This window comes from Myxine glutinosa, chromosome 8 (assembly GCF_964187855.1).
Source record: "Myxine glutinosa chromosome 8, kmMyxGlut1.1, whole genome shotgun sequence".
Taxonomy (NCBI): domain Eukaryota; kingdom Metazoa; phylum Chordata; class Myxini; order Myxiniformes; family Myxinidae; genus Myxine; species Myxine glutinosa.
The window spans coordinates 159,229,045-159,253,873 of NC_136268.1; the positions used below are offsets into that span (position 1 = coordinate 159,229,045).

At 45.9% G+C, this 24,829-nt stretch overlaps 1 protein-coding gene across 2 annotated transcripts in view; it reads right to left on the bottom strand.

Moving 5' to 3' along the window:
• The window catches only part of OIT3 (oncoprotein induced transcript 3), a 198,614-nt gene that overhangs the window by 1,765 nt on the left and 172,020 nt on the right, over nt 1–24,829 (bottom strand). For both annotated transcript variants that reach the window (XM_068125476.2, XM_068125477.2), the window contains exon 9: nt 7,862–7,961. In XM_068125476.2, coding sequence (XP_067981577.2) covers nt 7,862–7,961 — 100 coding nt within the window. The remainder of the gene's footprint in view (nt 1–7,861; nt 7,962–24,829) is intronic.

Consider the following 24,829-nt stretch of genomic DNA (forward strand, 5'->3'; position numbering starts at 1 on the left):
GTAGAAAAGATCAAGGTTTTCGATGGGGGAAGATAAGAGATGGTGGTGAACAGCTGTTTTAAAGACCCGGAGGGAGGAGTGGGATTGAAGGGAGTGGGGGAGTTTGTTCCAGAGGCGGGAGAAAGGGGGAATGAAAGAGTGAAGGTGAGCAGAGAGCCTAGACTTTGGCAGTTTAACCATAAGAGGGTTGCAGGCAGATCTTGTGCGACCTGAAGGAATATTGGGGGGACAGAGCACAGAGAGAGCTGGGGGAGCAAGGCCGGAGAGGAGTCGGTATAAGACAGAAAGACCACCAACCTGCCTGCGGTGAGTGAGTGAAAGGCCCTCGGCGTTGACTACATCGCAGGAGATTCCAATGATTCTGAAAGCTTTGGCCTCAACAGCGTGAAGCCGAGCAAGGTGTGAGGCAGGAGCACCAGCCCAGAGGGGGGAACAGTATTCCATTGAGCTGCGGATGAAAGCCTTGTATGTGGTGAGGAGCTCAGGTGTGCCAAGGAAGGACTTCGCACGACGGAGGATGCCCAGTCGGCGACTGGCTTTGGAGGCCAGCTTGGAAATGTGGTTTTCCCAAGAAAGATCATGGCAGAAAGTGAGACCCAAAAGCTTGAGCGACAGAACTTCTTGGAGAGGATTGTTGAGAAAGTAGATGGGAGGGTTGTCCAGTCGGTCCTTTCGGAGAGACATTGTAAGAGTGTGAGATTTGTCAGGATTGAAAGACATGTTCCACTTGTTTGACCAGTCTGTGATTTTGTCCAGGTCTGCAGAGAGTGAGGAGGCTGCAGACTGCCGATCTGAGGGATGAGGAATGGAGCGACAGAGAGTAGAGTCGTCAGCAAAGAGATAGAGAGGATTTTCAAGAGAGTCAGAGAGATCATTGATGAAGACCAGAAAAAGCACAGGGCCCAGAACACTACCTTGGGGAACTCCAGCCTGAACAGGAAGAGGAGATGAGAGAAACCCATTCAGGGCCACACGTTGACTACGACCAGAGAGGAAGTCCACCAGCCATGCGTGGAGATTTCCATGGATACCAAAGGAGGAGAGTTTGGTGAGCAGAGCGGGGTGCCAGACCGTATCGAAGGCACGTGAAATGTCAAGGGAGACAGCTCTAATTTCCTGTTTGGCGTTGAGGACCTCCATCCATTGTTAGTTCAACAATGCTTCCTTTATTCCCATGTAATTTATAGATGGGGGCTGGCAGGATAGAATGGAGGAGGTATGAACACTCACCTCCAAGCTGTCTCGCCAAGGTTCGAATCCCGACCCAGCTATAAACTGTCATCCTGGTGTTTCACAGGCAGAGTGATTCATCAATGAAAAATTACCTGCCCCAACTACTGCTGGGAAGGCAATGGCAAACCACCCAGTGCAACCCTTGCTCAGGAAGATGCTTCGGTGTCAGTATGTTACTACATCTGATCAGAGAGAATTTGTAGATGGATCATCATCACACGGGATCTGAATTTCCTCTCCATTACAAACAAATGCGTCATTAATGGAAGAAAAAAAAAGAAAACAAAACAAAACGAGCAGCATCGGGAAATGCAAACCCCGCCCACGTTCATTTGTATTCACACTTCTTCTTCCATATTCTCAAAATATCGAAAACAGTTTAAAAAAAAATACAAAATTAAAATTGATGATTTTATGTAACCTTTAGCTTTAAGCTTAAGATCTAAAAAATAATCACCTTCTCGCTTTGGATTAGTGAACCAATTCCGTGACCGGATATGCAAATTCCTAAAATTTCAGGTCAATCAGATGAAAATTGACGATTTTATGTGACTGGAAAAACGGAGGCGGAAAGGCCAAATTATTAATTTGCCTTCTCCATATTCTTACAATAATTCTTTGTTGAAAATTTGATGACAAAACTCAAATGGTAAAAAAGTTATGGTCCAGACACACAGACACACACACACAGACACACACACATACAGACACACACAGACACACACACATACAGACACACATAGACACACACACATACAGACACACATAGACACACACATACAGACACACACACACACAGACACACACACACAGACACACACACAGACACACACACACACAGATACACTGGTGAGTATAGCGGTGGTGAGTATAGCTTTGTGGGTGGGAGCAGAAAGCCTTGGTGAACTGAAGACCTGCACAGTTCTTACCATTTGTGTTTAATTTTAAAATGAACGATCGTTTGGTTCTGAACAACTGCAACCGACTCCCTTGTGCATCCGTCAGCATCTTTTACAATTTGAATCATTGTTTTTCCCCTTGCAGGTGGCCAACCTCGTGGGTCCTTTCGTGGATTCATTCATTCCTGAATTATTAAAAACCACTGATGAGAAATCAAAGTAAAGGAAAATTTGTGAGCAAAGTATTCACGAGTTCAGGTTGTTAAAAGTAACAGTGCACTCAATGAAATACTTGTGTTTCGTGTTTGTTTATCTTAAAACGAACTGTTCTGCAACTTTTCAATACTTCTCAAAATCAAATCTTCTGTTACCGCCGACATGCCTTTGTTGTAGATTTGAAAATTTATACTTTTCTCTGAAAGACTGGTCTTTTTGCACAAGACTGGTTTCCGGTCTTGCTGGCGAGGGTTCGTTTTTTCGCAGCTCCACACGCTCTCCATCGAAATCGAAGTTAAGTAATTGTTCCCATTTTGTATTTTCGTTAAAACTGTATTTATTTTATGGTGTATGTACGTATATTGTCCCGACAAAGATTTTCGGTGCAAATCTTTCATACCTGTATTGAAAATCGTGTTAATTCGTGTCGTCTTGAGGCCTTGTACAGTGTACACTGTACAACCTTGAGGCTTTGTTTTTCTCTCAGCGGTCTGTCGTTTGTGATCCAATAACTTTCGTTCTCTGTTTTCGCAGTCTCTTCACCCCATAGCCTACTTCCTTATGTAAATCTCAACTCAAAAAAACAAAAAAAATAAGACATTACCTTCTCTGTGCTCATTCGTTTATTCATTCTTATTCGTTCGTTCGTTCTTCGACCACGTGTTTCTCCCCCATTTCCCCAGATAGATTGTCAAATTTCAACTCGTTATTTTATCGTCCATGCGATATTGTTTGATTATAGTTAGTTTTGGTTTGAATTTCCTGTAACTCGTAATTAATTAATCGTATTCTGCTCCTCGTGTGTGGCCTTGTAGATGTACCCCCATCGGTGTTTTGTTAACTTAAGCGTGTTTTGCTTGGCTCTTAGTTTTTTCCCTTCTACCCCGAACATAATACTCTGTCTAACGTTCTAAATCCCCACCCCCCCCCCCCCCCAAAAAAAACAACAAAAAAAACAAAAACATTTATTTTATTTTCTCCACGTGTACTGTTGTCTCATCCTGTATTTTCTGTCCAGGTGTGCTGTTCGCCCCGCCCCCATTATCTCCTTGCCATCCACCGTTTGCCCTGTTCACGTGACTCGTGGTGGTCCCTCTCGGCTCTCCCCCCGTAGGTATTTTTGTGCATATAAGATTGTTCACAGTTCTGTTTAAATATTATTTAAATATGTTTAACCTTTCCCCTTCTGTGTTTTATTCAGTGGTATATTACAACACGCTGTTTTTCTTCCTATTTAAAAGGCTTTTCTCAATTTCCTCTCCAACTCATTCCACTTCAAAAAAAAGAAATTCAATATCTTATACGTCTCCCTCACTACATGGTCTAAATTCACATTCATTCCATCCCTCCTCCATCGTTCTGAATCGGATTGCTAACTTGAAAATCACAACAAACCCAATTTGTTATCAATGTTCGTCTTTCATGAATCATCCACTTTCTAAACTCCCCTCTTGCCCCTCCCATCCAAATCCCCCCCCCTTGCACCTACACTCCTAAACTACCCCCTTGCCCCTCCACTCAAACTCCCCCCTTGCCCCTCCACTCCTGAACTCCCCCCTTGCCCTTCCCCTCCTAAACTCCCCCTTTGCCCCTCCCCTCCTAATCCCCCCCCTTGCCCCTCCACTCCTGATCTCCCCCCTTGCCCTTCCCCTCCTAAACTCCCCCCTTGCCCCTCACCTCCAAATCCCCCCCTTGCCCCTACACTCCTAAACTCCCCCCTTGCCCCTCCACTTCTAAACTTCCCCCTTCCCTCCAAAACTCCCCCCTTGCCCCTCCCCTCCTAAACTCCCCCCTCACTCCTCCCCTTCAAAACTTCCCCCCAATCCCTCCCATTCAATTCTCCCCCCATAACATTCCTCTCCAATTCTCCCTCCTCCCCCCTCCTCCTCCAAGCTGCCTCCTCCCCACTTCGTCTCCCTTCTATCTCATACCTCCACCCCCCCAAACCTTCTACTTTCCTCTGCCCCCCCTAAAACAACCCCTCACTGTGCCTCATCCCTTCACCATCAAACCTTTCATCCTCCTCATCCTTCCCTTTCTTGGAACTCTTCTGCAACATCTGACACACTATCAACTGCTCTCCCTACCTCCCCCTCTCATCCTTCATCTTACCCTACTCCTCCCCTCCCCTGTCCTGTACCCGATGCTCCCCCTCTCTCTTCATTAACGGTATGGACCTCAAACATCCGGGGCCTTCGCTCAAACCTGACTGATCTCTCCATACAGGTTGCTTCTGACAATCCAGACTTGATCTGCTTAACAGAGACTTTCCTCCTTCAAGATGTCTCTGATTCCTTAATATCTCTTCCTGGTTACTCCCTCCTCCGGTATGATAGACCTGAGCCTCGGCCTGGTGGTGGGGTGGCTATCTTTGTCAAAAACTCTCTTCCTCACTCTCCTTGCACTGCCCTCTTTCCTCCTCACCCGCAGGAGTACCTCTGGTTACGGCTTCCTCTCTGCTCCCACCTTTTGTTCATATGTGTTCTGTACCGTCCCCCAAACAGTGATGACTCCATCTACATTTCACTGTCTGACAACATGGACCAACTTCTATCCACTCATCCCAACTCTCTCTTCCTCATATGTGGTGACTTCAACTGTCATCATGCCACCTGGTTGGGTGTGGGTTCCTCTCTCACCAGTCATGGCACCTCAGCAAAGGACTTCTATGACTCACTGGGATTGACACAATCTGTCAATTTCCCGACCCGGATCTCAGCCAATGGAGTATCTTCTCTTCTAGACTTGGTTATGACAAACTTCCCTGCTAATGTCTGCTGCTCTTCTTCTGCTCCAATCGGTTCTTCTGATCATGTGCTTGTCAAAGTGGACATCTCTCTGGCCATTCTCAGAGAGCCTCCTCAGCATCGACGAGTCTGGCATTTCACTCAGGCCGACTGGGACGGTCTTCAAGCAGCCATCAATCGTCTGGATTGGTCTTCCATCTCCACTGCCTCTGACATCAATTCTTCCTGGGAATTCTTCCAAAGCAAACTGATCTCTCTCATGCACAGATTTATCCCATCTCGCCTTCAATTGTCTTACCCTTCCTCCCGTCCATGGTACACTGAATCTTGTGGTGAGGCAGTTGCCCTGAAACAACTTGCCTTTGCCTCTTGGAAGGCTAATCCAACTGAAGGCAATCTCAGTTCCTTCCACCAAGCTCGGAACAAGTGTGTGTCTACCCTCAGGAGTGCCAGGAAGCACTATCTCTCCTCACTCAAGAATGAACTCTCAAACCTGTCTCCTTCCTCCAAATCCTGGTGGCGTCTGGTCAAATCCGTTTCTGGTGTTTGTTCCCCCTCCATCCCCTCCCTTACCTCAAATGGCCACACAGTTGACATCGCACGTGACAAAGCCGAATGCCTCAACTCTGTGTTCGCCTCAAAATCCTTAGTCCCAAACCCATCTCTCTCTGTTCCCACCTTTCCCAGTCGAACCCAACTGCTCCTGGACTCTGTGTCCTTCTCTCCTGACAAGGTGGAGGAGTTTTTGTCAAACCTCGACTCTGATTCTGCAACTGGACCAGACGGCATCAGCCCACGGGTCCTAAAATCCTGCTCTGCCGCTCTATCTCACCCTCTCTCTGTTCTTTTCACCCTATCTTTTGCTCAAGGTCATCTGCCAGCATCCTGGAAATCAGCTAACATTACCGCTTTACACAAAAAAGGTGCAAAAACAGATCCTTGCAACTACAGACCAATCAGCCTGCTCCCAATTATCAGCAAAGTCATGGAATCCATCATTGCTTCGGATATGAAATCTTTCCTCTTCTCCAATGGCTTGATCTCTGATCATCAATTTCGTTTCAGACCAGGTCACTCTACTCTGGACATGCTGCTTCTGCTGTCTCAACAATGGATGGAGGTCCTCAATGCCAAACAGGAAATCAGAGCTGTCTCCCTTGACATATCACGGGCCTTTGATACGGTCTGGCACCCAGCTCTGCTCACCAAACTCTCCTCCTATGGTATCCATGGAAATCTCCATGCATGGCTTGCGGACTTCCTCTCTGGTCGTAGTCAACGTGTGGCCCTGAATGGATTTCTCTCATCTCCCCTTCCTGTTCAGGCTGGAGTTCCCCAAGGAAGTGTGCTGGGCCCTGTGCTTTTTCTGGTCTTTATCAATGATCTCTCTGACTCTCTGGAAAATCCTCTCTATCTCTTTGCTGATGACTCCACTCTCTGCCGCTCCGTTCCTCTTCCCTCAGATCGGCAGTCTGCAGCCTCCTCACTCTCTGAAGACCTGGACAAAATCACAGACTGGTCAAACAAGTGGAACATGTCTTTCAATCCTGACAAATCTCACTCTCTTACTATGTCTCTCCGAAAAGATCGACTGGACAACCCTCCCATCTACTTTCTCAACAATCCTCTCCAAGAAGTTCTGTCGCTCAAGCTTTTGGGTCTCACTTTCTGCCATGATCTTTCTTGGGAAAACCACATTTCCAAGCTGGCCTCCAAAGCCAGTCGCCGACTGGGCATCCTCCGTCGTGCGAAGTCCTTCCTCGGCACACCTGAGCTCCTCACCACATACAAGGCTTTCATCCGCAGCTCAATGGAATACTGTTCTCCCCTATGGGCTGGTGCTCCTGCCTCACACCTGGCTCGGCTTCACGCTGTTGAATCCAAAGCTTTCAAAATCATTGGAATCTCCCGCGATGAAGCTATCTCTGAGGGCCTTTCACTCACTCACCGCAGGCAGGTAGGTGGTCTTTCTGTCTTCTACCGACTACTCTCGGCCTTGCTCCCCCAGCTCTCTCTGTGCTCTGTCCCCCAAATATTCCTACAGGTCGCACAAGATCTGCCAGCAACCCTCTGATGGTTAAACTGCCGAAATCTCGGCTCTCTGCTCACCTTCACTCTTTCATTCCTCTTTTCTCCCGCCTGTGGAACAAACTCCCACACTCCCTTCAATCCCTCTCCTCCCTCCAGGTCTTTAAAACAGCTGTTCACCACCATCTCTTATCTTCCCCCATCCATAACCTTGATCTTTTCTACCCCCACTAATTCACCCCAGATCCACCTTGTTTGAAATTCCAACTTCTTTCCTGGAAATCCTGGCAGTGTCCATATGTTTATACCTCTCCCACCCCCCCCGCCCCCCTTCACATGCCTCCCCCCCAAAGCCCTCTCCCTCCCACAGATCTCTCGATGTCTCCATGTCTCTCGGTCCCTGCTCTCAAATGTTGTGTTTGTGTCCTTCCCCCTCTCTCCCCATCTTGTCTACCGCTCCCGATGTTATTTGTTTTATGTGTCTGTTTGTCTTTCTGTGTGATTAATGTTCGCTCTTTCACGAGCCTCGATCTTGTATACAAAAAAAGAAAAAAAGAAAAAAAAAAAGAAAAAAAAAAGAGGTGTTGGATTTCTTTTGAAACACCATGTGTAAAGCAGCCACGTTCAATGTGAATAGGAAGTCCAAACGCATTGCTCAGGGGGAACCACGCTCCAGGACAAAGAGCCACGAGTAATGGTCACGCGAGGAAGGGCCACCACGAGCACGACCGCTCTCACCGTGGTCTCTTTTCCGAGGAACTTGAAGACCTGCACGGCATAATGTTTGCTCAGCACGTTGCTGGACGGAAGCCGCTTGACGGTATGATCCACGAGGCACCTGTAGGGCAACAAAAGAGTCAATAATTCAGTGCACAAGCTGTTCCCACTGCCTGAAAGCTCGGCTGACTGTTTACTCATGGAGTTTAGCCAATGAAGACACATTGGAACTTGAAAAGAGGAATAGCTCCATGATACATCGGGAGTTCAAATGCTTCCAGAAGCAAGATACTCACAATAGTCCAAGGAATACAATTTTATTTCTCAAACAAAATATAAAAACATGAAATACGGCTATTTCCAGTGAGCTGAGTGAGTACGGTGATGTATGGGACGGACGGCTGACCGATGTCTGGCTACGTCACTGGTGGTCGGCTGTATCGTAACTGGCCGAGACCTCCCTTCTGTTCTGCTGAAAGGCGGAACAGAAGAGAGGTAAAAGAGGATGCCATGGAACGATAGACCACCTTTTACTAAACAAGGCCATCCTGGAAAATTGCAATACAAGAAGAACAAAACTATCCACAGCATGGATAGACTACAGAAAAGCCTTTGATGTTGTCCCACATTCATGGATGATAAAATGCATGCAATTGTACAAGATCAACCCCCAAATAATCAAACTGATAGACTCAGCAATGGGGTTTTGGAATACCACATTGACATTACAGCATTCGGAAGGAGAGATCGAAATACCAGGAGTGAAGATCCGTCGAGGAATCTTCCAGAGAGACAGCCTTGCACCCCTCCTGGTGTGCCTGGCCCTGGAACCACTGAGCAACCTTATTAATGAGCAAGGACATGGATACACCTCACACCAAATATGAGAATGCTCAAAGAGACAAAAAATGTGACACGTCTACTTTACATGGATGATTTAAATATTTGAACCAACCGACGAAACATTGTCAGAACAACTCAAATTAGTGAAATATTACTCTGAAGACATTCAAATGGAATTTGGCTTGGATAAGTGTGACAAGTGCACATTCATACAAGGTTTTTTTTTCTTCTTTTTTTTATACAAGATCGAGGCTCGTGTAAGAGCTAACATTAATAACAAAAACAAACAAACAAACAAACAAAAAACACAAACGGACACATAAGACGAAATAAAGGGAGCGGGAGACAAGATGGGGAGAGAGGGGGAAGCACACAAGTACAAGATTTCAGAGCAGGGACATCGGGAGATCTGTGGGAGGTAAAGGGCTTGGGGGGAGGAGGTGTGGTAAGGGAGGTTGGGGTGGAAGAGGTTAAAAAAAACAAAAAACAGGGTCACTGCTGGCACTTCCAGGAAAGAATTTGGTATTTCAGAAAAGTGGATCTGGGGTGAATTAACGGAGGTAGAAAAGATCAAGGTTTTGGATGGGAGAAGATAAGAGATGGTGGTGAACAGCTGTTTTAAAGACCTGGAGGGAGGAGTGGGATTGAAGAGAGGGAGGGAGTTTGTTCCAGAGGTGGGAGAAAAGAGGAATGAAAGAGTGAAGGTGAGCAGAGAGTCTTGATTTTGGCAGTTTCACCAGAAGAGGGATGCAGGCAGATCTTCTGCGACTTGAAGGCATACTTGGGGGACAGAGCACAGACAGGGCTGGGGAGGATAGGCCAGAGAGGAGTCGGTAGAAGACAGAAAGACCACCAACCTGCCTGCGGTGAGCGTGTGAAAGGCCCTCACAATCGGCTTCATTGCGGGAGATTCCAATCATTCTGAAAGCTTTGGTTTCAACAGCGTGAAGACGAGCAAGGTGAGGCAGGAGCACCAGCCCAGAGGGGAGAGCAGTATTCCATTGATCAATCAATCAATCAATCATGGTTTTATTATCAATTCGTCGCAGCCAAAGCTGAATTGTGAATGATTTACAACTTTACAACATTTACAACATTGTGAATGATTTACAAAGCTGAATTGTGAATTGTGAATGATTACAAGATTGAGCTGCAGTTGAAAGCCTTGTATGTGGTGAGGAGCTCAGGTGTGCCAAGGAAGGACTTCGCACGACGGACAATGCCCAGTCGAAGACTGGCTTTGGAGGCCAGCTTGGAAATGTGTTTTTCCCAGGAAAGATCATGGCAGATAGTGAGACCCAAAAGCTTGAGTGACAGAACTTCTTGGAGAGGATTGTTGAGAAAGTCGATGGGAGGGTTGTCCTGTCAGTCTTTTCGAAGAGACATAGTGAGAGTGTGAGATTTGTCAGGATTGAAAGACATGTTCCACTTGTTTGACCAGTCTGTGATTTTGACCAGGTCTGTAGAGAGTGAGGAGGATGCAGCCTGCCGTTCTGAGGGATGAGGCATGGAGCGGCAGAGAGTGGAGTCATCAGCAAAGAGAGAGAGGACTTTCAAGAGAGTCAGAGAGATCATTGATAAAGACCAGAAAAATCACAGGGCCCGGAACACTGCCTTGGGGAACTCCAGCCTGAACAGGAAGGGGAGATGAGAGAAATCCATTCAGGGCCACACGTTGATTACAACCAGAGAGGAAGTCCACAAGCCATGCGTGGAGATTTCCATGGATACCATAGGATGAGAGTTTGGTGAGCAGAGCGGGGTGCCAGACCGTATCGAAGGCACGTGATATGTCAAAGGAGACCGCTCTAATTTACTGTTTGACATTGAGGACCTCCATCCATTGTTGAGACAGCAGAAGCAGCATGTCCAGAGTATAGTGACCTGGTCTGAATCCAAATTGATGATCAGAGATCAAGCCATTGGAGAAGAGGAAGGATTTAATATCTGAAGCAATGATGGATTCCATGACTTTGCTGATAATTGGGAGCAGGCTGATTGGTCTGTAGTTGCTAGGATCTGTTTTTGCACATTTATTGTGTACAGCGGTAATGTTGGCTGATTTACAAGCCGTAGGCAGATGACCTTGAGCAAAAGAGAGGGTGAAGAGAACAGAGAGAGGGTGTGAAAGAGCGGCAGAGCAGGATTTTAGGACCCGTGGGTTGATGCCGTCAGGTCCAGTTGCAGAATCAGAGTCGAGGATTGACAGAAACTTCTCCACCTTGTCAGGAGAGAAGGATACAGAGTCCAGGAGCAGCTGGGTACGACTGGGTACGGTGGGGTACAGAGAGAGACGGGTTTGGAACACAAGATTTTGAGGCAAACACAGAGTTGAAGCATTCAGCTTTTTCACGTGCGGGGTCAGCTGTGTAGCCATTTGAGGTAAGGGAGGGGATGGAGGGGGACAAACACCAGAAACAGATTTGACAGGACGCCCCCAGGATTTGGAAGACGGAGACAGGTTTGAGAGTTCACTCTTGAGAGTAGAGAGATATTGTTTCCTGGCTCTCCTGAGGGTGGACACACACTTGTTCCGGGCTTTGTGAAAGGAAATGAGGTTGCCTTCCGTTGGATTTCCCGTCCAGGAGGCGAAGGCAAGTTGTTTCAGGGCAACTGCCTCACCACAAGATTCCGTGTACCACGGACGGGAGGAAGGGTATGACAACTGAAGACAGGATGGGATAAGTCTGTGCATGAGAGAGAGCAGTTTAGTTTGGAAGAATTCCCAGGATGAGCTGATGTCAGAGGCAGTAGAGATGGGAGACCAATCCATGATTTATGGCTGCTTGAAGACCGTGCCAGTTGGCCTGAGTGAAATGCCAGACTTGTCAACGTTGAGGAGGCTCTCTGAGAATGGCCAGAGAGACGTCCACTTTAACAAGCATATGGTCAGATGAACCGATTGGAGCAGAAGAAGAGCAGCAGACATTTGCAGGGAAGTTTGTCATAACCAAGTCCAGAAGAGAAGATGCTCCGTTGACTGAGATCCGGGTTGGGAAATTGACAGATTGTGTCAGCCCCAGTGAGTCGCAGAAGTCCTTTGCTGAGGAGCCATGGCTGGTGAGAGAGGTACCCACACCCAGCCAACTGGCATGGTGACAATTGAAATCACCACATATGAGGAAGAGAGAGTTGGGATGAGTAGATAGAAGTTGGTCCATGTCAGACAGCGAGATGTAGATGGAGTCATCACTGTTTGGTGGACGGTACAACACACATATGAACAAGAGGTGGGAGAGAAAAGGAAGCCATAGCCAGAGGTACTCCTTTGGGTGGGGTGGAGAGAGGGCAGTGCAGGGAGAGTGAGCAAGAGAGTTTTTGTGAGCAAGAGAGCGTGAGCAAGAGTGAGCAAGAGAGTGAGCAAGAGAGAGGGGGCAGAGCAAAGAAGAAGGTTGGAGGAGATGGAGGTAAGAGTTGGAAGGGAGAGGAAGTGGGGAGGACGCTTTGAGGAGGGGTGAGAGGGGAGAATTGGAGAAAAAAGGAAGGTGGGGTGATTTGAAGGGGAGGGGGAGTTTTGAAATGGAGGGGTGAGGGGGGTATTTAGGAGGGGAGGGTGAGGGTGGAGTTTTGGAGGGGAGGGGTGAGGGGGGAGTTTAGGAGGAGAGGGGCAAGGGGGGAGTTTGGGAGGGGAGGAGGGAAGGGGGAGTTTATGAGGGGATGGGCAAGGGGGGAGATTTTAAAGGGATGGGTGAGGAGGGAATTTAGGAGGGGAAGGATGAGTTTGGATTTTAGAAAGTGTTGGTAGATTAATGGAAAACGAACATTTATTGCAAAATGAGTTTCTTGTGATTTTCAAGGTTGACCAACAAAAACGGACAACATAAACATTGACACGAATACAACAATACAGAAGCTAGACAACGAAGCATCATACAAATACCTCGGAGTAGAAGAGGGCCAGCAAATACAGACTTGGCATTTAATATGGAATATTTTTTTTGTGGGGGTGAACTTACTTTTCAAGATGTCTTAGAACCAAAAGTTCATTGGAATTATGTTGAAATTATTCGAGATTTTGTTAATGTGACCTTTAAAAGAAACAAAAACCACATTTGACATTTCGAAACAAATAAATTGATCCTTGAAAGTGATGTAAACTGATATCGAACTCAATTCATGGACAGTACTGTGTTAAACCTCTGTACGTTTTCCAGAAGTATCTCTTTATTTTGCACATTAGCCAAAATTTTTTTTTACAAAAACAAAAGGTAAATTACGACTGGGATTACGGACAGTAAAATTACAGTTCAGTACTTCGTGTAACCCCCACGAGCATTCAGGAGAGCACGTACACGTTGAGGCATGCTGTTCACGAGATTTGCCAAGGTTTGGACAGGAATTGCTTGCCATGCAGTGACAATAGCCTGCTGTAATTCACGCACAGAGGTCGGCTGCTGGTCCAAGTGGTCGATTTGACGCGTTAATTCTGCCCACAAGTTCTCTATCGGATTCATATCCGGGGACATGGCAGGCCACTCCATATGCTCTACACCACGGTCAGCAAGAAAGTGTTGGATCATGCGAGCACGATGAGGCCATGCATTGTCATCTTGGAAGACAAAGTTTCCTCGAAAGGCTGCACGAGCAATTGGAAGCAATGTTTCTTCCAGAATGGCCCTGTACTTGAACTGGTTCAGGTTTCCATTCAGAACAACCAGGTCAGTTTTGCCCCCTGCATGAAAAGCAGCCCAAACGGTCACCCCACCACCTCCAGCTTGGACTCTTGGCACTATACAATCTTTGTTGTAGGCTTCATGCACTTGTCTGCGCACTCAGACGTGGCCATCTTGACGATAGACCAGAAATCTAGACTCGTCACTGAAGATCACGTGATTCCAGTCCCCTGGCTGCCATTGACGGTGCTCTCTGGCCCACTGCAATCGGCGATGGTGGTGTTGTCTGGTCAGGCGTGGCTTTCACCATGCCAGTTGGCTGGGTGTGGGTAAATGGCAGGCGTGGCAGGGGACGCCTGGCATGATAGCCTGCTTGAACCAGTCGTTGGTTGAATAGCCTTCTGGATACAGGCACATTTGCCAGTTGCTGCCACTCAGCCCCAAGCCGATTAGCTGACTTGGTACGGCCATTGCGGACTAACCAGTGCAGCTGGCGATCATCCCTCCTTGTGGTTCTGCGGGGACGTCCTGGCCTCGGTATTGGAGTAGGGACACCCCTCTGAGCATTTCGTTTCAGGATCTTTGACACCTGACCTTGAGTGATGCCATACTGCCGAGCAATAGCATGCTGTTTCATGCCGTAATTTCGTAAAGCCACCACTCCATGACAAACAGCATTGTCGAGTTGACGGACCATCTCCAGAGGAAGCGGCAATAACCTTTGGAGACGTGCAGCAGTTGTTTTCCACTAATACAGAACGCAACAACCCTTGTATACCCGACTGTGAAGCCAATCATCCAATGCACCTGTCCATACATTTTGCCACGCCACCTGTGATATAATCCTGTTGTTGACTTCTTGCTGCGACAGACAATCAGTGACATGGTTCTTTTAACAAATAAATCACCAAAGTGTAAAAGAAACTCACCAGATTGATATACTTACTGAGTTAAGAAAGTAAACCCAAGTCAAGAAAAAAATTTTTTTCCATATTAAATGCCAAGTCTGTATGTCACAAATAAATGTGCAAAGCAATTACCAAAGAATACCTGTGTAGAACAAGGCTGATCCTGAAAACATACCTATCTTTCAGGAAGAAAATCAAAGCCATAAACCAACTTGCAGTACCAATATTCCAGTACAGCTGCGGAATATTAAACTAGCCAAAATCAGAAATCATTAAACTCAATATCAAAACAAGGAAACTCCCCACCATCCACAAAATGTTTTACAAAAATCAATGCATCCCAATAATGTACCTGCCGAGACAAGAAGGAGGTAGCGGCCTGATGGAGCTCAACCAAGTGCACAGAATGAAATAATTTCTTAATCAATTGGCTAATAGTATACCTCTACCACCACCGTTTCATCCGAAGCTGTAACTTCTTGAAGAATAATTAAATAATTCATTAATCGAAAAATAAAATCTTACGATAATTCACCAAATATCTGTCCGTCTGTTCGTAGGTACCGTAAAAACTGCTGAACCGATCGCAAAGATATTTTGGGTGGGTTATCCTGGGACCACTGGGAGTAAAATAGGCTCTTTAGTTTTCCCAATTTCAGCTTTGGTCTCCAGTATTCTCAGGTTTGGACTCCTGCATAACATTCACGTTCGCATAACGTCCATTGTGACGATGTTCTCATTGTGACGATGTATGTGTTTTTTTTTTTGTTTTTTTTTGTTTTTTTTCTATACTGAATCGAGGCTCGTGAAAGAGCTGACAACCGCGAGGGAAAGACAAAGACAGTACATGGGGACCGCGAGGGAAAGACAGTACATGGGGACCGCGAGGGAAAGACAAAAACAGCACATGGGGACCGCGAGGGAAAGACAAAGACAGTACATGGGGACCACGAGGGAAAGACAAAGACAGTACATGGGGACCGCGAGGGAAAGACAAAAACAGCACATGGGGACCGCGAGGGAAAGACAGTACATGGGGACCGCAAGGGAAAGACAAAAACAGCACATGGGGACCGCGAGGGAAAGACAAAGACAGTACATGGGGACCGCGAGGGAAAGACAGTACATGGGGACCGCGAGGGAAAGACAGTACATGGGGACCGCGAGGGAAAGACAAAAACAGCACATGGGGACCGCGAGGGAAAGACAAAGACAGTACATGGGGACCACGAGGGAAAGACAAAGACAGCACATGGGGACCGCGAGGGAAAGACAAAGACAGCACATAGGGACCGCGAGGGAAAGACAAAGACAGTACATGGGGACCGCGAGGGAAAGACAAAAACAGCACATGGGGACCGCGAGGGAAAGACAAAGACAGTACATGGGGACCGCGAGGGAAAGACAGTACATGGGGACCGCGAGGGAAAGACAAAAACAGCACATGGGGACCGCGAGGGAAAGACAAAGACAGCACATAGGGACCGCGAGGGAAAGACAAAGACAGTACATGGGGACCGCGAGGGAAAGACAAAGACAGTACATGGGGACCGCGAGGGAAAGACAGTACATGGGGACCGCGAGGGAAAGACAAAAACAGCACATGGGGACCGCGAGGGAAAGACAAAGACAGTACATGGGGACCGCGAGGGAAAGACAGTACATGGGAACCGCGAGGGAAAGACAGTACATGGGGACCGCGAGGGAAAGACAAAAACAGCACATGGGGACCGCGAGGGAAAGACAAAGACAGTACATGGGGACCACGAGGGAAAGACAAAGACAGCACATGGGGACCGCGAGGGAAAGACAAAGACAGCACATAGGGACCTCGAGGGAAAGACAAAGACAGTACATGGGGACCGCGAGGGAAAGACAAAAACAGCACATCAACGGTAGTATTTGACGTGACGGTGTGAACGTAATTTCATAATGTTTTTCGTTTCGTAATCCTTTAATGAACGTTTAATGTTTAATGAACGTTTAATGCCCTTCGATGTAAGGCGCCGCACGCGCTACACTGGACGGGCCAGCGTGTACCTTGCCCTTCGCCGTCAGGCTCGGGTAAACCGCTGAGCCCCATCCGTGATGGGGGCTGGGGCTTGAGACAGTGTCCTTCATTAAAAGTATAATAAACGCTGTCTCCATCGATCTTGCCAAGGCCGTAACAGCCGTAACGTTTAATCTCTAGATGAGAGAATTCCACATAGCTATTTGGGCGGTGAATACGCTAACAGATCGCTGTCTCCATCGATCTTGCCAAGGCCGTAACAGCTATCGGCTCAAAATCCTTTTAACTGTTGATTTGGTACAGTTACATGTATCGGAAATTTGGTACACGTATCGGGAGTACATACGACATAGCGATTGTGAACACGATTAATCGATCACGATCATCACGATTATAGTATATCGATCACGATTTGAAACACGATGGAATAATATTTACCGATATGAACAGTGATGTGGCTTTTATTGAAATTCTAAAGATACTGTTTAGATTTTGATGATTTGCGTGTGATATGATTTAACGGATGTTTACGGTACATGAATTATTTAAAATAAAAATATCCTTCAATTTATGATATTTTGCCTTTTCATTTGGGTTTCCCAATTGAAGCCCCACCCATAGGGCGGGTACCGTTGCTAGTAATTGATTAATTGACTAATCAATCAATTAATTAATCGATAAATCATATATATCCTTTATAGCCACATCACTTGGTCACTGTCGTGTCCGAATATCAGCTTCCTATCTCAAAAGGAGCATAAGATATTGCCCAGATGTGAAAGAAAATAAATAAAAAATAATTGTAAAATAATTAAACTATTAATCAACTGGCTAATAGAATACCTAAACCACCACGGTTTCATCCGAATCTGTAACTTTAATAACAATAAATTTATCAGGTTATTAATCAAATAATTAAATAATTAATCAATTAATTGATTAATAAATAAATAAATAATATTCTTTATAGCCACATCACTTGGTCATTGTGGTGTCCAAATATCAGCTTCCTAACTCAAAAGGTGCCTGAGATATTGCCAAGTTGAGAAAGGAAATAATTAAGTAATTAATCAATTCATTGATTAATCAAAAAACAAAAAATACCACTTTTGCCGAGGCACTTGCTCACTATTGTGCAAAAAATTTCAGCTTTCTCGCTCAAAGGATAGCTGAGATATCACCCAGACAAACAAACAAGAAAGAAAAAAAGAAAAAAAGAAAGAAAGAAAGAAAGAAACCGCAGTGAAAACTGAGTACTCCATTTCAGCGCGCTACATCGTCAGGCCCCCTTTGGTGCCCGGCGATTACGTGTTGCAGCGCCTGGAGATGGAATAGGAAAGGCGACATGGACAAAAATGTAAAACGAGATATCAACAGATATACACCGACAACTGAAAAAACGATAAAAGAGCAGGGATGTTTAAAAAAGAGTTGGACAGATTGGGAGTAGACAAAGAAGGCTCTCTGGAATGACAAAGAAGATGTTAGCTCAACTGTGATGAATAATTAATCATTATAAATACCCAATATCACAGGCAGTGCACCAATGGCTTTACGAAAATAGCGGGACTAAGTCAATCGGATAAATGTCGGTTTTGCAAGGTGGAAACAGAAAGTACGAGCCACCTATCGGGATGTAAAAAACATGTCAGAACAGCTGTATACCCAAAGGCACAACAAACAAGGTATGTCGAGTAATCCACTGGCAAAACTGCAAAAGACTCAATATCCCAGTTACAGAAAACTCATGGAAACATGAACCAAAAGCAATAACTGAAAACAAGGAATTAATGTTCACCTATGACCCAATGATCCCATCAAGCGTGAACATAGAAAACAAAGCATTGCGATTGGACATAGTACTGAGGTATAAAAAAATAAAATAAGGCATTGCTAATCGAGTTGTCAGTCCCCAACGATTTTGGCCGAAACAATGCAGAAATCAAGAAAATGACCAAATACCAAGACCTCGAAAATGAAGTGAAAAGATCCTGGAAGCTGAAGAGAGCTGAAATTGTACCAGTGATTTATTGGAGCAAGGGGAATGATAAAAACAACCTCATAGATCTTTTTAAAAAATTCTTGCTAATTTTACAACAAATGAACTGCAGTTAGAAGCTATCCGAGGGGTCGTGACGATCTTTAAAAGACCCTTCAGAACAAAACTTTGGAAATAAGAAAACTTCATAAACTGGTCCATGAATCATAATCCCTTACTGAAACGAAGGTGGATACTTCGAGACCTGGGATGACTCTGTTACACCTTTTGAAACCCACAAATGGTGACAACAACCAACGACACACAAACACAGACACATGCACACACACACACACAAACACACACACACACGCACACACACAAACATACACACACACATGCACACACACACACAAACACACACACATGCACACACACAAGCGCACACACATGCATGTACACAAAAACACACACATACACACATGCTGCATGCACGCGCGCGCGCACACACACACACACACACACACACACACACACACCTCGTTTTTTCATTTCTGTTCCTCACAATTCTATCTCCCTTTTATTCACAGACACACACACACACACACACACACACACACACACACACACACACACACACACACACACACACACACACACACAACAAACAAACAACAACAACATGCATTTTAAAGGCCATTTTCCCTGCTAGAGCGGGGGTTAGCACACACACACACACACGTTTCGCGTTTACTTGCACTCGTGCGATCATCTCGTTTCGAGAACTCTCTGAGCGATTTTCAAAGGAAGCACATTATTATATACAATGTATTATGTATATGACGCTACACGGTTTCATTGCCTTGTGGATCCCACAACACATATTTAACATCCTTGGTCTCACGAATAGGAAACCATGGTGGAAATGAATAATCATCCTCGGCCAAAGCGTTTCTAAAGGAAATTTCACCTCGTCTGTGGCTGAACAAAAGAAGACCCTCATCGATGTGAAAACCTCTGGCAAAATGGACCCAGACCGAAACATTTGACTGAGAACCGACAATATTACACACCTTAGTATCATAAATAGGACGATGTCTGCAGGAAGGGCTTAAGTAAAGCGGGCATTTTATTCCTGCGGAATAACAGATCAATTTGATGCAAATTCTCGGTGTGGAATGGAGGAAGCTTCAAACGACACACATTACCATCTGCACCTCAGGCTGCTTTGGCATCTGGCAGTGGCTGAGGAGCACTTTGATTAGATTGCTCGATCAGCCGCCCCCCTCCCGACCCCCCAACCCGGCCCCCTCCCTCATCCACCCACCCAACCATGCCTGAGCACCACAATCTCAAATGGCAGCCTCATGCTATCTCCATCCCCCATGAAGCCGCAGGCTCAGAGCTTCTCTCTGCTCGTTTACGTTTATTGGCCTACTCACTGCAATCAGGCCAGCAAGGAAAGCATTGAATCCCAGCATCAACTGCCACAACCTACCAGAACATTCCACAACCTCCTAGAACATTCCACAGCCTACCAGAACCTTCCACAACCTCATATAACCTTCCAGAACCTCCTTGAACCTTCCACAACCTACCAGAACTTTCCTCAACCTACCAGAACCTTCCACAGATCCTGTCTGCAGAGGTGGTTTAGGCCTCCAGGACCTCATCGCTAGATCACGATTGCGAAGCCCCAGTGACACCTCTTAAAAGGGCCCTGTGTACTTCCTGCTTTAAGTAGAAATAGGGACAATACCCCTGGGGGCTCATCAGGTAGAATAAAGCAGTATACTGTATGCTACACTGAATAAAGGTAGTTTAAACAGTATCAGGGTATTTTAAACCAATTTTAAATGGTTGCTACAGGGCAGCTGTAGAATAATACTGACGTAATCATGAGACTTTAAACAAACCAAAAAAAATACTCATTTTGGGGGGCAACCCCCTCCCCCTTCCAAACGCTTCCCTCTCCCCCCAACCCGCACGCCTTCCCGTAGATACGTAGACCCCGATTACCATTTACAATTACCCTCTAGCATTCAGGGCAGCTGTAGAATCATACTGACGTAATCATGAGAGTTAAAAAAAACCAAACAGGCGTTATGCCTAGGTCCCCCATCGGTGAAGTGATGCGAGTTGACAAAGTGGAAGACGCAAGGCGGCCATCTTGGATTTTTATGTGGCGACCCAATTTTCAATAGCGTTCTCCCTTATGCATAGATAAACCCACACACCAGATTAGAAGTTAGTAGTTCGTTTATTTTTCAAGATATTTCGCTCACAAGGTTCAGACATATATATGGTGGCGGCCATCTTGGATTTTGACGTGGCGACCCAATTTTCAATAGCGTTCTTCCTTATGCATAGATACACCCACACACCAGATTAGAAGTTGGTACTTCGCTTATTTTTTGAGATATTCCGCTCACAAGGTTCAGACATACATGGCGCCAGACATATATGGTGGTGGCCATCTTGGATTTTGACGTGAGTTGCACCCACACACCAAATTAGAATTCGGTCCTTCGCTTATGCACGCACGCACGTACGCACGCCCACGTCCACACGCACGGACGGATGGACGCACACACGGATGGAGGGGAAAACCATAGTCCCCCTTTCGCTCCGCGGTGCGACGGGGTACGAAAAACAAACGGACACATAAGATGAAATAAAGGGAGCGGGTGACAAGATAGGGAGAGAGAGGGAAGCACACAAGTATAACATTTGAGAGCAGGGACATCGGGAGATCTGGGAGAAAATTTCGGGAGAAAATCTCGTGTCAATCGGACCAAGCATGGCAGAGAAAATGGTTTTTAAAGAGAATAAACCGACAAAATTCCAGTGGAAGGGACATACATGCATGCATATATACATACATGCATACATACATACATACATACATACTGTTACATTTATGGGGGTAGAGAATACAGTAGGAAAGGTAGAATTGTATAGAAATAGTATGGACAGTGTGACGCATAGGAGCGTCTCAATGTACATAAGTAGGGAAAATGTAGCTTAAGGTTATTTAAATGTTCATCATGCGAGGGATGATGACATGTTAATTAGTAGTAAGGTTTAACGTTAAATTTCCCTGTTCGTGACAGAATTTCTCTGTTGTCATTCCTAACATTTTTTCCAGTACGGCCGGCCAAGTATGACATTGCCGGCCAAGTTATGCACGCTTCATGGACACGGCAGAGCAAAGACCTGCCCAGGAGAGGCGGAGTAACATGGTATGGTGGGTGGGGGGACAGGACCGGCAAGCCACGCCCCTCGAGTGACGCAGTGGATGACGTGGGGTGAGGAAGAAGAAGCGCATGGTTGGTCCCAGTGAAGAAGGCTTGGCTATTTTGTGTGCTTTTGAGAAGAGCGTTTTTTCTGTGGCGATCGTGAGGGAGCTTGGACTGCTGGGCTCTTTGAGGGGCTGAATGCCGTGCTGTCCTTCCCAAATGGAAGAGTTGCAACGACAAGAAAAGAGGGAGAGTTGAAAGAGGGCCGTCTTCGTGACTTCGACGCACGGCATCGCCAACATATTTTTGCCAGGTTTCCCACCTGGTGGCTGAGGGTTTCAACAGCTGCCGACCTTACCAAAAGGGTCCCATTTTGGGGCCACAGCTAAGTTCTGGCCAGTGAATTCTTATTTTGTTACTTTACCCTGTGTGTGTGTGGTTGTAAATGTGTGGAGGTACCTCACCATAGGATTTTACCTCAGCATTTATTTTCATTGGTGAGGTATGTGGATGGACAAAAGGACCACCGAGGCACTCGGAAACATGGTGGTGGGATGTTGAGGTTGGAAAGAGGATTGACGAGAAGAGGAAGAAGTTCAAAGAGTGGCAGAAGGCGAAGGGTACGGGAGCAGAAACAGCAGAGCATGAAAGTTATAAGGCAGCCAGGAAGGCTGCAAAGAAAGAGGTAGCAAAGGCGCAGGAGGCATGTAGGAAAATGTTCGGAGAACGCTTGGATTCGAAAGAGGGTCAGAAAGCAGTATTCAGGAGTGCAAAGATAGCGAAAGAGAGGTGTGATGTGATGGGGGTGAGTTGCTTGAAGGATGAAGTGGGACAAATCGTTGTCGACCCAGATGGAATTAAAGGAAGATGGAAAAGATATATGGAAATGCTGTTGAATACAGAGAATGAATGGGATGGCAACATAGAGAGTAACCCAGTTTTAGGACCGGCAGAGAAGATAACTGAGAAGGAAGTTGAGGAAGCGATAAAAGCAATGAAGAGTGGAAAAGCGGGAGGGCCGATGGGAGTTGTGGGAGATATGTTGAAGGCAGCAGGAAGTTGGGGTGTGAAGAGAATGACAGAGATCTGTAATCTGGTGGTGAAAGAAGGCCGCATTCCAGTGGGTTGGGAACTGAGTACCCTCGTCCCTCTATACAAGGGGAAAGGTGACCCTCTGGAGTGTGGCTCGTACCGAGCGATAAAGTTATTGGAGCATGGAATGAAGGTATTGGAAAGGGTGTTGGAGAGGAGGATAAGGAAGAAAGTGAAGATCGACGAAATGCAGTTTGGATTTATGCCAGGAAGAGGAACGACAGATGCGCTTTTCATTGTGAGGCAGTTGCAGGAGAAGAACATGGATAAGAGGAAGAAGTTGTTTTTGGGGTTTGTTGATCTGGAGAAAGCATTCGATAGGGTTCCACGCAAAGTATTGACATGGGCATTGAGGAAGTTAGGAGTGGAGGAATGGTTGATCAGAGTAGTGATGGCAATGTACAAAAGAGCACGCACAGCTGTAAGGACGAAGGACGGGAACAGTGGTGAGTTTGAGGTGAAGGTGGGAGTGCATCAGGGGTCGGTACTAAGTCCACTACTATTTGTAGCTGTGATGGAGGTGCTGGCTCAGACCGTAAAGGAGGGTTTACCGTGGGAGTTGTTGTATGCAGATGATCTGGTGTTGATTGCGGAAAGTATGGATGGACTGAAGGAAAAGATGAACAAGTGGAAGGAATGTATGGAGACAAAAGGTCTGAAGGTGAATATCGGAAAGACAAACGTGATGGCAAGTGGTAAAGCATGTGGTGAGGTGGAAAGAACTGGGAAGTGGCCGTGTGCTGTGTGCAGGAAGGGTGTCGGAGTGAACTCCATTCAATGTACAATGTGTGCTGAGTGGGTTCATCAAAAATGTAGTGGTCTGAGAGGGTCATTAACCAGTGTGGCAGCTACATTCAAATGTAAGGTGTGCACAGAGGGAGCTGCAGATGGAGGAAATGTTGAGTTGGATCTTGGAGACGGCGTGAAGCTGGAAGGTGTGAAAACATTTTGCTACCTCGGAGACATGCTGAATGGAGAAGGTGGATCAGACTCGGCAACGGTTGCTCGAGTGAGATGTGCATGGAAGAAGTTTCGGGAACTGAGTGGCGTGCTGATGAGGAGAGTGTCGCTGAAGCTGAAGGGAAAGGTGTATGCTGCATGTGTGAGAAGTGTTATGATTTATGGGAGCGAGACATGGGTAATGAACGTAGAGCAGCAACGAAGGCTGGAAAGGGTGGAAATGCGAATGGTTCGATGGATGTGCGGAGTATCGTTGAGAGAGAGGAAGACAAATGATAAATTGCGAAAGATGATGGGAATATTGCCTGTGATTGATGCTGTGAAGAGGAACAGGTTGAGATGGTTTGGTCATGTATTGAGGAAGGATGAAAGTGACTGGTTGAGAAGAATGATGGAAGTTAATGTAGAAGGAAGTAGAGGACGGGGAAGACCGAGAAAGACTTGGCTAAAGATGGTGGAAGAAGAAATGCGGGCAAGGGGGTTAACAAGGAGAGATGCAGAAAATAGGGCAAAATGGAGAAGATTGTCATGGGGACCGCAAGGCTAACCCCCGCTCTAGCAGGGAACATGGCCTTAAAATGCATGTTGTTGTTGTTGTTGTATATATTTTCATTATTTTTGTCTGCATTTCTTTTCTTCGAAATCATTATCGTGCATTTTCTATTTGTTGTGTGTTTGGTTGGATTTCGGATTAAACCCATTTTTTCATGTCGTCAAACGCTTCCTGGTTCTTCAGTCCCGTGTGTGTCAATAACTACCAAAATTGAAGATCGCCTCGGGGGTTAAAGTTGGTTAGGCTCATCCGTCCAAGGCTGGTGTTAACCAGCTGCGGACACGACAATACATACATACATACTGTGGAAGAAAAATTAATTTGCATATGTAATTTATGTAAATCAAGTGGATTTCCATGAGCCTCGACCTTGCCATTGAAACATGTAAACTTAATGAATACATATATTAATCAGTGTTAACTGCATTCTATGAAAATATAACAATTATTTAGGCTCGCGTTAAGAGGCAGGCATTCAGCTCGAACTGTGATGCCAGCTAGTTTTATAGCCACGTAGCCAAGTAAGCTTGATTGGAGAATAGGAAGGTTAAAGTCCCTTGTTAGCCTGATATTGTATATATAGTATACTTTTTATATGATAGGACTTTTCATACGATACCTATATACATATATAAATATTAAAAATATTTAAAATGTAGAACTTGTAACAATGATGTGTGACAACTTTTGCAACCCTGTTTTTCTGCAGCTGAGAGATTGAGAAACAAAGCAGATTTCTTCAGGCATGCAACAGCATGTCTTATCTCAAGGAGGAGTCGGCTCTGTTTATTT